Source organism: Lepus europaeus, chromosome 20 (genome assembly GCF_033115175.1).
Source record: "Lepus europaeus isolate LE1 chromosome 20, mLepTim1.pri, whole genome shotgun sequence".
NCBI classification, from domain to species: domain Eukaryota; kingdom Metazoa; phylum Chordata; class Mammalia; order Lagomorpha; family Leporidae; genus Lepus; species Lepus europaeus.
The window spans coordinates 53,599,643-53,611,730 of NC_084846.1; the positions used below are offsets into that span (position 1 = coordinate 53,599,643).

Here is a 12,088-nt window from a genome sequence, read left to right on the forward strand (position 1 = left end):
GCATCCTGTCTTTCATTCAGTTAACTGTGAATTGAGAGGTCTTTCTCTGTATTAGGCAGAAACAACGTCTTTCCTTTTTATAGCTGCAGAGTGTTCATGCGTAGCTGTGTAACACTTTGAGTAAGTCTACTTGAATTATTGCCAGCCTTTTATAATCATGGGCTATGCTGCAAAGAATAATCTTACAGATAAAATTTTATGCATAAACAATTATAAATACCAAACTAGGATCTCTGCATAAGTGGATTTATAATTCAGATATTGACAAATCATCTAAACCTTGATGCCTTCTTTATGTTTCTCCATTCCTTCCAAGGATAAGTATCTTGAATATAATAGTCATTGCTACCACTCCAATATATTTGCTTATTTCTTTTGTTTTCTGTGCATAATATACATAATAAAGAGGATTCTTAGTAATTTCACCTAAATCTATTTAATTATACATAGTTAATTGTTGGATTTAAGGAAGATACAGTTTTTTTCAGTGTCATTAAACTTTAAAGTACATTTATGCATTCATTAAGCAAGTTTAAGGTATTAATAAATGTAATAAAAACCTTTAATATTGTGTTTTACAGGATTACAGAGAATAGAACATTTTTGTTGCATGAAAATAGAGATATTTGTATCATATAGTAGTACATATTTTTGTATAAAATAACATTGTTTTGGATCATATGTTAAATAATATCTTTTGTATATTCAGTTTGAGAATCACAGTATGGTTACACCAGGCCCACTTACAACTAACTTTAATGAACTTGTGTTCCTTTTCCAGATTTCCTTTCTTTTCTGAAATGCAATCCTTATTCTTCAAATTGTCTAAATTCTCTAGAGTCTTAAACTTGGTGTGGTCCTGGGTTCTGTGTGACTAAGGATTCTTGGTTTTGCCCTAGGACAGTTGTTTCATCTTATTTCTTTCCCCCTTGAATTCAGGGTTTTAATTGTCCCATCCCCCATGTATTTTTGATTTAATGGTTCAACCATCATATTGGCCTGATGGATTGTTATATCTTCTTTCCAAGAATTCTCTTTCCTGGTGACAGAAAGAAATGAAACCTCCCCTTAACATAAAACTTTATAGGCACGAAGGTCCTAAATCCCAGGCTGTGTTAAATGTTAAAAGGCTAGTAGTAACAGAACACCCCAAATACTAATTGTTTGGGGGTGCTTGAAAGAAATATGTCATTACTGTTTTTAAATCTTATCTTGGAGTAGATCATGGTTTGGGCTAAAATTACCCCTGGACTCCCAATAACCCCGTTTGACGTCATCATTTGGAAAGTGACAGGAAACAGAAGGAAATAGTCCCTGCATTGGGTTTGCAGTAAACTCCTTTTCAAAAGCCTTGGAGATCCTGTTCCTTCCAGAGAGGAAAGTGGATTTCAGATGAAGGTAAAGATGTACTTTATGAACTGCTGTAGGTCACAGGCATTCATTCCCCCAGTGTGGTGAGTCAGGTGCAGCAACCAGAAGACCCAGATGAGGAGGGTTCTGGTGCCACATTTAAAATTTTAGGACAAATTATTGACTAAGCTAGTGTGAGCTAGAGCTAACCTGCAAGGGTTTTGCTTGTTTTTCCTTTGCATCTAGAGGACAGGAAAGGGGAAAAAAATGCTCAAAGGAAAGGACTCTTCCTTTGAGAAACTGTTAACTGCAATTAACTTCCTAAAGGACTTGAGCAGGTGTTGTACTCCACCCACACGCTAGCATCACAAAGCTGAGGTCACTGGGAAAGGCTAAGCCTTGGACTGAGAAGGCATTTATTTGCAATACGCAGCACTGACAAAGGGTGAATGGCTATAACCTATGAAGAATTCCTACAAATCAGTGAGAAAAAGGCAAACTAATATTTATCATGAGCCAAGATTCATTGTTCCTTTTTCTTGACAACTAAAGCATAGCTTATTTATTTGACTGAAAGCTTTCTTATTGTACACAAAACATTTCTCCCTGTTCACACTCATTTCAGGGAGTTGTGTTTTGTTTTTCTAGGCTTAAGCTTTCTCAACTGCTGCTGTTGCTGTTGGTTTGTTTTCTTTCAGTACCAAGGTGGGCACTTTCATCTAAAATCTTATTTTTAATTCCTTCTCTGGCAATTCTTTCGTGGATTCTTTGCTTTGCATAATTATACCTACAGTGGAACCAGCATCCTAAAGTCAACAAAATAAATCCTCCTACTCCAAAAATCACATGATCATCTGTTTCTGCTAATCAACAGCAACAACAAAAAATGTCCAAAGCCAGGCACAACAGATCCTAACGAGCCGTCTAGTACTGAATCCCATGCACGTGTTTTCAGCATCTAAAATTCCTAGGAGTTTAAAGGACTTTGGAGGAAAAGAAGAGGCCTGGTTGGCTCCAGCCTGGGGGGGAAGGTTGGCGGGAGTGATTGCAGAACCCCAAGTGTCTGAGCCAACACCTCAGGACTGGAGCAGGGCTAGGCCAGGAGCTGGAGCACCCCAGGAAGCAGCCTGGACTATCAGCTCCCAGCCACAGCACTGCAGGGAGGCGGGGCCTCTTCCTGATGGCCATCCGGGTCCCTTCTCCAAGGCCACTCCTGTAGGAACACTTTGAACAAGATCTAGAGGATAAACCAGGTGGCATGGCACAGTTCCTGGCTCTACTCATCTGATTCCTGTCAATGTTACAGGTATTCTACCTGCTCAGATTTCTAGTAATTACAGGTCAAACATATTCCAGAAGTGAGAACTCAGCACCACACATCTGTGAAGCAGAGAGAGTCATGCTGGAGACCTGATCTCTAAACCCAAGATTTTGGAAACCTATCGTTAACACCTGAAAAGTCACAGAAAGAAATAAAAATGTGGGTGTGGGAAAAGAGCTCTTTTTAATTAACGACACTCATTTTCCCAAGATAAAATTTTATTTGAGGCATCAAGCAATATACTTAAAAAAGAGGCGAATCAAGCACAAATAACATCCTTAATTTCATAATTTTACATCTGCCACTCTGCAAAGTGAGCAAAGATGAGAGGCGTGCATGCTTCCCCTCCCCCACAACTCTATTCTATGGTGCTTAAGGAAGTCTCCTTTAAGTTTTGCTTGTTCTTCCTTAAAAGGCATGGTGGTTTTCTGCGGGGAAACCGAAAATGAGCTGCTCCAGGGAGGATGAGGCTTCTCCCCAGAGTTGTTCATGAGATAACACAGCTGCCTTTTTCTTTGAAAGGATTCTTGTCTTCTGGAATGCCCTTCACCAGGGGATCCTCTCCAGAGCGCTCTTCAATGTAATTCTTTATTTCTTCAGAACATTTAGACACCTTAAGTAAGGAAAAAAATAAAAGAGAATGAATTGGATCAGAGTTGTTCAAACATTGTACCACCCTTTAGTGAAATTAATAGAACTGAGCACAACCAGCTTATAAAAAATTATAAACGTACATATATATCTTTGTGTTTCTCTACTCTTATTCTAGTATAAATTATATAGGCATGAATTTGATTTGAGGTATGTAAAATCTATTTCTTTCTATTGGTCATGGTCAAAAAAGTTGAAAGTCTATGTATTAAATAGGTCATCCCCAGCAATTTCCATCCATCTTACCTCATATGATTTCCTTCCTGGGTTAAAAAAAAAAATTATGATGTGTCTACAATATTTTAGGAACTGAAACATTCTGATTGCAATCTTCCATGCTAATGAGCAGGTGCAGGAGTAGATAATCCCAAAGTGTTTTTGAGGTGTGTAAAGCCATCATTCTCACATATGGGTGTGTGCCCTATTCTGGAATTTCACAAAATGATAAAGCCTTGGGAAAAGACTGTTCTGGAAAAACTGGTGCTGCCCAAATAGCCCACTCTTCCCCAGCTCAGAATTCCATCCCTCAGCAGGAAGGCAATTATCATAACAAAAGGCTTATCTGAGGTACGGTACGCTTATCTGAAACTCTGTTTACATAATCAGCTTAAATTTTCTCTGCAATAGAGAAAGAATTGAGTAGTTTCTTCTAAGTCCACCCTTTGAGGCAAATTGCAAGAGTGAGTTGTTTTTTTTTTTTTTTTTAAGGAATAAAAAGGAAAGGAAAAAATAATTTGTCTTAGTGAAGGCCTGCATCACTAGGAAGAAATTAGAACTACAAGTTATCTAAACTCCAGCAAATTTCAACAGATACATATTAAAACTGCGCAAGTGTTCCCACTGAATTTCTAATCCAGGTTGGTAACCTTGAACTCCTTAAATGGTCATCATTAAAACAAGTTTGTATATGTATCTCAAAATGTATGCCATTTTTTACTTACAAAGAAGTTCAGATAGTACTATGTTAATACAGCATGCATAATTATAAAACCTACACCTGTAATTATAAAAGGATGAGATTTAAAACTAACAAAACCCAGAAATTTTACTATTTCATCCCCTGCAACCCCAAAGCGCTCTTCATTCAAGTAAGTGTAGAGCCCACTGATCTGGCATTTAAAACTAGATGAAGTAGTTACATGACTTAAAATATGGCAAAATAAAATCTTCCCAAATACAATTTTTCAAATAACATTTGCTAACAATTTTGCTACCTTCATCACGTGCGTGTTTTAAACGAATTCTCAGAATTTGGGGTACAAGTGTCCATAACCTGGATATGATTCATAGTCCTTGTACTGGTTTGTTCTACAAGAGGCTTCCTGAGGTTTCCCAAGAGATCCGCACATCACCCCGCCACCCCCCCCACCCCACCCCCACCCCCAACGTGGTAGCTGCTCTTCTGATGCATTTCCTTCCATGATCAAGCGGACGCATTTGACCAACCATTGGGACCTTGAGCCAGAATGCACCCTGCGCACTGTGGCTCCTTTGCCGGAGCAGAACTCACAGCTTAGAAGCCAGCAATCCAGTGATGGAATAATGGACCCGGTTCGGCCCTGGCCCTGAGTGAACCCTGAGTGAGCAGCCAGTTAGCCTCCCTGTGAGGGGCTGCAAGGTCTCTAGGAGCTACCAGAAGGAGTTTGCAAATTATTAGTAGGACTTAGCGGCCTCTCCTTTTATCCCCTGTGAATATCCTGAAAGTTTTCCTCTCTCTGGCATACACCTGTGGGTTCTGGCATTGAGGAGCTGATCTGACAGGGTGTGGCCAGGAGTGCAGTGACCAGCAGGGAGAAACTGCAAATGAGTGACACCATTCCCCTGCCCACTGAAATAAGTAGAAGGCACTCCTCTCCCTCTTTCTCTTCTGTAAATTCCACATAGTGCCACCAAATAGGACAATATTCTCCTACGGCACAGGTAACTATACCACACAACCCTAAGCCTCCGTGTGTGTACCAAGTCAGGTATCCAACACTTGCTGTACTGGGGGCTTGGCCATTTATAAGCTCGAGCGACTTGAGGTTTTGAGAAGTAGGTTGATTAATCAGGTGCTGTCACTCTGCTTCTTCCTTCAAACTCATTGACAGTATTTTCAAAGCTACAGAACTCTCAACCTGGTTAGAAGGGACATCCGGATACAAAAACCTGGGCAGCCCAAGCAGGAATTTGAAGATGAAGGATAACATTCAGAAAAGAACTGTAAAAAGGAAAACCCATCTCTCAGGAATAGTGAGACCCTTACCACTGACTAATTTATCATAACTTGGAGCAGGCAGGCCAGTGAGAATATCTACAGCATTTGCATCATTTCCATTGCTTTTCTTAAATTTTTCTGGTGTTAAATATAAACACATAAAATGAATTCAAAATCCTCTTGCAATGGAGAAAAGATTAATGTCTTTGAAAAAACAGCTATCCAAAAGCCCTTTCCTACACTACAAGTTGTCTGGGATGAAGAAGAAGAGGAGGAGGAGGAAGAAGAAATAATGTCTTAAGGAAGCCCTGTTACCGGCAAGAAATGGAAGTTAACTGACAAAACTGCCCCTAAGTCTCGGCGGGGACTTGCGAGCCCTGGGCTGGCGCTGGCGCGGCCAAGCCTCAGCTGGGTCTAACATTCGGGATCCCACGCACACCCGTGGGCGCACAGTGGTTTACTGATACCCGACGATAACTGCAGACTCTCTATCCCTGAGGCGTCCTTATACGACACAGCCTGGGCGCTAGACAGGGATGAGATCCACACGTGAAAGCGGACGTTCTAACTCGGTGCTCGGGGCCCGGCGGGCTGTTTGAGGGCGCCGCTGCAGGCCCCTGGTGAAATCCAAACCCAGGGGATGCGGCTGGGAGGCTCCGAAACGCGGCTCCCCACTACCACCGCTTCCAGTAGGGAAACTGTCCAGAGAACCCGGCCGCCTCGCCTGTTCCCTGCCCCTGAACTTGGGCAAGCAGCCGCCTACTGTCGGCGTCCCCATTCCTCCGGGTTCCCTTCCCCTCCTTTAACCCCCGAGATCTCGCATCGCCTGGCAGCCCCTAGGCACTGCCATAGACAAACTGTAAGAAACCCATCAACCCAACAGAAAGACCCCTCTGGGCGCCCCCGGCCCTGGCCGGGCGGTGCGGACTCCGGCTCCGATGCAGATTCCGCAGCAGCCCATTTACCTGCTGTCTCTGCAACTTCACTTCTTTGCGCAGTTGCTCAACTTCCATCTTCAGCTTTTCCTTCTCGGGCAGGTCTTCGATGTGCAGGGCAGGCATTTTGGCCGCGGGACTGGGCCCGGGGGGCGCGGGGGCCGTGCAGCCGCTGCTAGCGCTGCGCACCAGGGCGCGCCCAGAAATAACCGCGGGCCGCCACTGCCCGCCCGCCCCGGGGCTGTGACCGCCTCCCGGCGCCGGCTGCGGCCGCCGCTCCGCAGGGCTCGCCTCCCCCGGCTCGCTCCGCCACGCCAGTCCTCGCCCGCGTCCGGGGGGCTTGCAATCCCGGGAGGCCTGCCCGGGCGCGCGGCCAGGCCGGGTTGGAGCGGCGCTGGCTCCCGGCGGGGATGCTGGCTCGGCAGGCGCTGGCTCGGGTCCCGCCACGCCCGCCTGCGGGGCGGGGCGGGGGCGGGGGGCGGCCGGGCTGGGCCGCGGGGCCGGGAACCGCACGAGTTCGACTTTTTGATTTTTTTTTTTTTTTTTAACCTCTGCTTCCCAGTCACATCCGGGTTTTGTTTGCAAAGCGAGGAAAAGGAGGACACTAACCACAGCAGGAAACAGGGGCCCTCAACTCCCCCCAGGAACTTCAGAAATGCGCAAAGAGGGCCCCTTCCCCAGCGGGGGCTGGGGTCCCCAGGAGGCCGCGCTGGCCCCAGGCCTGACATGCATGCACGCGTCTGGGACGGCCCTTGTGGACAGCTCGCGGGCGCGCTTTCGCCGCAGTAGCGGAGTCTGGGTTTTCTCCTGGGGATGCTCTGCACTGGGTGGGAGACGCGCGCTCCGTGGAGCAGAGACCTTGAACTTTCTCGGCAGAGTTCCCGCGCTCCGCCTTGTCTGAGCCTTGCGCACCAAGAAGCTGCTCCTACCAATGCGGTTCTTAGGGCAACTCACACGGGGGACCCCAGACGGGCGCCCACGGCCGCCGCGGCCCAGCCCTGCGGTTCGCTCGTTCGCTGCAGGACGGCGGGAGACCGGGACTCCTGACCAATCCTGCGTCCAGGGCTTGGGATCCTGTTACCGTCCCGTAGCACGTGGAGCCTCCCGCGCCCGCGGGGCCGTCTGCCTAACCGGAGAGACTCGTGGTAGCGCTCTCTGCGGCGGGAGAGTGGCACCAGGCAGGCTGGCCGACAGGTGGTCAGCGTCCTGCTCAGAGCGAGGGCGAGACGCGGGGTGGCTGGCGCGCGCCCACCCCTACGGTCTGCTTGACATCTGACGCTGTGCAGCTTCCATTCCTGGCTCGTGCACTTTCCTGGATGTGGGTCCTCAGAGTACTGGTGTCTGTCCTTATGGGAAAATAATGTGCAAGTACTTGCAGCTTTGGGTAGCCAGAAGTGAACCATGCTTGCGTGTAACGTAAACCTTCCCTCTGACTATAAACTCAAATCTGTTAACTGTGCTCAAAAGCCTAAAAGAAAATACAACATCCGTGCAAGCTATCTTCCCAAACAGCAGGGTATTCCCCTTTCTCTCCAGAGTCAGTATCAGGAGGAGAGTGGGGGTCTTCACTGAACATTTCAGGTCCCTGACTTCCGACATTCCCCGTTGTAGCAGGTAGAAGGTTTGGTTCGTGCATTTTTTTTTCTCACCAGGCTCCGCCTACTTCTGCTCCAGGAGTGCAGTGTTGGGAACCGGGAGCTACTTAAGGGGCCCTCCTAGATTGTGTCCCCAGCTCTGCCCCTGGCTGTCACAGGACAAACATCAGTTACACTTTTCTGGGTTTGGATTTTCTAATTTGTGGAATACGTGGTGAGGAGGGCGTGAGCCAGCTGTTTGCTGTGGCTCTGCCCCCATTGGCGCGTTTGCAGATGATAAAGCGCTTTCACAGAGAAAACGTGAAGCAGCCGCATGTTCTGTGATGGGAACACCCAGATCTCCCAGGCTCACAGAAGTTAGCTCCTCTGCCAGAGTTTCCTTGTTAGGAAGCAGGGAGCCAAGGCAAAACCGACATCTGTCTCCAGAACAGATTCCTTTTTTTTTTTTTTTTAAATTCCTATTCCTTAAATTTAAAAGGTTGGTTAAAATTGCTTAACCAAGTTGGTGAAAGTAATCACCATAAAAGTGGCCTAAATTAAATAAATTGGTTAAGTAAATTAAGGTGAGTATATCTTTTCTAAGTCCTAAAAATAGAATTATTTTGGCCTGGAAATTTCTTCCCTCTGAAATCATCTAGTTACATAATGGGATAAATATTTATGAACCCATATTGGTGCTTTAGCTTTTTCCACAGTATTTAAGAGGCTTAAATTAGAGATGAAGTACTTAGCAGTGTACTTTTAAAAACTTTTGATTGTTATCACACAATTCATATGTTAGTATCTTATTAAGTAAACTGATTAAACCAAAATGAATGGTGAAATGCTGACATCCCATGACCAGACGGCGCTCTGGAAAATGTTTTATTGTTAATTGGTTTTAAATGGTAAAATAATGGTAACACTTTTTATTTTTGTTTTTAGGATTTTTTTATTTATTTGAAAGTCAGTGCTACACAGAGGGAGCAAGAGACAAAGACAGAGAGAGTGAGTGCAAGGGAGAGAGAGAGCTTCCATCTGCTACGATGGCCACAATGGTCATGGCTGGGCCAGACAGAAACCAGGAGTTTCATCTAGGTCTTGCACATGTGTGGTGGGTGCCCAGACACTTGAGCCATCTTCTACTGCTTTTTACAGGCCATTAGCAGGGAGCTGGATCAAAAGTGTACCCACCAAGACATGAACCAGTGCACATATGAAATGCTGGTGTCACAGGTGGCGGCTTTACCTGTTATAACACAACGCTGGCCCCATGCTTTTTTTTTTTTTTTTGACAGGCAGAGTGGACAGTGAGAGAGAGAGACAGAGAGAAAGGTCTTCCTTTGCCGTTGGTTCACCCTCCAATGCCTGCTGCAGCCGGCGCATTGCGCTGATCCGAAGGCAGGAGCCAGGTGCTTCTCCTGGTCTCCCACGGGGTGCAGGGCCCAAGGACTTGGGCCATCCTCCACTGCCTTCCCGGGCCATAGCAGAGAGCTGGCCTGGAAGAGGGGCAACCGGGATAGAATCCGGTGCCCCAACCGGGACTAGAACCCGGTGTGCCGGCGCTGCAAGGCAGAGGATTAGCCTGTTGAGCCATGGCACCGGCCACTTTTTGTTTTTTTAACAAAAGTTTTGATAGTCCCTGACCCCAGACACTGAGGGTCCCAGGGAAGAACCATGGTCAGCAATTTCTCACGTACTCTTGCAGAAATATTCTATCAGCAATAATTTGAAACATTTTAATTCATAATAGTTATATCTGAATATAGTGTAACTTTTAACTTATACTTTATTTATATATTTTATCATTTTATATAAATTTTTATATATTTATAAATTTATAAATTTTTATATATTTATACAAAATAGTATGGACATAGTATGAACTGATTCTATAGTACAAATGAAAGCTGTAGCCACAAATGACCTTTTATGAAGCACTCTAGTGGTCTTTGAAAAATGTTTTGGACAAAGTTTTTAATGAAAACAACCATTTTCACTTTTCAATTATAAGAACAATGACCATGTAATTTCCACTTTGCTGTGCAAACAAGGGGAAAATAGTTTTTTGGCCCTTTTCCTAAGTATGTTGCTAAAAGTCAATATGAAAAAACTCCATAAGAAAGTATTGAAAGTCATCATAAGGAAATGATTTAATACTACTTGAACTAAAAAATGATCAAGGTTCTGGTCTTATTTCACCTTGTAATTTTTGCAAGACACACATTCTTTCTCCTTCTCCTCTGTTGAACAAATAAGCTAGGTTATTTCCCAAATTCTGCTCCTCTAAAACTGATAAACAGTGACTGGTTAGCTCACTGAATTGAAGATTTCTTTAAATTATTAAATACATAGTTGATGCACTCTTGATTCACTTGATATTTGCTTCAATTTGTTAAAATATTCGCCTGGCAAGTTTTAGGGGCTCACTTATTTCATATAACTATGCGTAAGATTGCTTTTCTAGGTGTGGGCCCTATAGCGCAGCGGGTTAGTGCCCTGGCCTGAAGCGCCGGCATTCCATATGGGTGCCGGTTCTAGTCCAGGCTGCTTCTCTTCTGATCCAGCACTCTGCTATGTCCTGGGAAAGCAGTAGAGGATGGCCGAAGTCCTTGGGCCCCTGCAACCGTGTGGGAGACCCGGAGGAAGCTCCTGGCTTTGGATCGGTGTAGCTCCAGCCATTATGGCCAACTGGGGAGTGAATCAGCGGGTGGAAGACGTCTCTCTCTTTGCCTCTCTTCTCTCTGTGTAACTCTCTATCTTTTGAATAAATAAATAAAATCTTTTAAAAAAGTTCATTTTCTAGATAGATATAATACCAACCCATGAGATGATCTATCTGGTGTTCACTTATATCAGCAACGACTTTTAATTAATGATATCAAAAAATTTTCAGCGTGTGTGTCTAGCCTAGCAGTTGAGATTGGTAAAGTCACCTGAACCCCACATTGTAGAACCTGAGCTCCTGTCCAGCTTCGGCTCCTGACTCCAGCTTCCTGCTAATGCAGACACTGGGAAGCAGCAGCGATGTCTCAAGTAGTTTTTTGTTTGTTTTCCTTTAAGATTCATTTATTTATTCATTTGAGAGGTGGAGTTACAGAGAGAGGGAGAGACAGAGAGAAAGGTCTTCCATCTGCTGGTTCACTCCCTAAATGGCTGCCAATGACTAGAGCTGGGCCTATCTGAAGCCAGGAGCCAGGAGCTTCTTCTGGGTCTCCCATGTGGGTGCAGGGGCCCAAGCACTTGGGCCATCCTCCACTGCTTTCCCAGGCCACAGCAGAGAGCTGGATCGGAAGTGGAGCAGCCAGGACTTGAACTGGTGCCCATATGGGATGCCGGTGCATTGAGCCAGCTTTACTCCATGCTGCAGCGCTGGTCTCTAGCAGTTGGGTTTCTGCCAACTGCTGTGAGAAATCTGGATGGACTTCCCAGTCCCAGGCTTCACCTTGGCCCAGACCCGGCTGTTGCAGGCAGTTGGATAGAGAACCAGCAGACGGGAACACCTCTCTTTCTCTGTCCCTATCTGTCCCACTGCCTCTCAGATGAAAAGGTAAAAATAAAATGAGTTCTCTTTTTCATGATCTTCCTACAAGACTTTAATTTTCAATTACATAATGGGTCATTTTCATTATTCACTTTACTATTTTCATGCTAATACTTTCTTTTAGGGATTTAGGAAGTTTGTTATTAGCTTTGTTTTGAAATCTGACTGCGATCAAATCAGTCCAACTTAAAATAAGTGAGATGCTTTGCTCTTTCTTGCCAAAGCTTGAACTCACTTATGTATGCAAGAATCTCCAAGTAGCTCAAATGATATAGTATCTATAATAACTCATTCTCACTAATGATGCCAGGAAGTTTTGTTGAAGAGCAAACGGCTAAGGGTGTGTGGGTAGTGCCTCACTCCCTTCTACCTGGGAACACCTGACAGCGAAAGAACAGCTTCTGGTCAGAACACTTCCTGCCAGGGAAGTTCCCTGCGGGGAAGCCATGATTCCATTTCCTTCTTCTCCTCGTGCCTTCTTTCCCTATACTTCCTTCCTGTGAGTGCTCTCTTATT

At 45.1% G+C, this 12,088-nt stretch overlaps 1 protein-coding gene across 1 annotated transcript; it reads right to left on the bottom strand.

Annotated features, from left to right (window-relative positions):
* Positions 1 to 420: 420 nt before the first annotated feature.
* GNG11 (G protein subunit gamma 11) lies at positions 421 to 6,831 on the bottom strand. The gene is made up of 2 exons (XM_062178918.1): positions 6,485 to 6,831; positions 421 to 3,284 (listed from the first exon to the last, which is right to left on the bottom strand). The coding sequence occupies exons 1-2, from the start codon at positions 6,578 to 6,580 to the stop codon at positions 3,159 to 3,161; spliced, it is 222 nt and encodes a 73-aa protein (XP_062034902.1). The 5' UTR covers positions 6,581 to 6,831; the 3' UTR covers positions 421 to 3,158.
* Between the last annotated feature and the right edge of the window lie 5,257 nt (positions 6,832 to 12,088).

Excerpts from the sequence above, each read along its gene's own strand:
- GNG11 (XM_062178918.1), bottom strand. The coding sequence starts at position 6,580 with ATGCCTGCCCTGCACATCGAAGACCTGCCCGAGAAGGAAAAGCTGAAG. Across the intron at positions 3,285-6,484 it reads TGAAGTTGCAGAGACAGCAG|GTGTCTAAATGTTCTGAAGA; the intron begins GTAAATGGGCTG and ends TCCTTACTTAAG.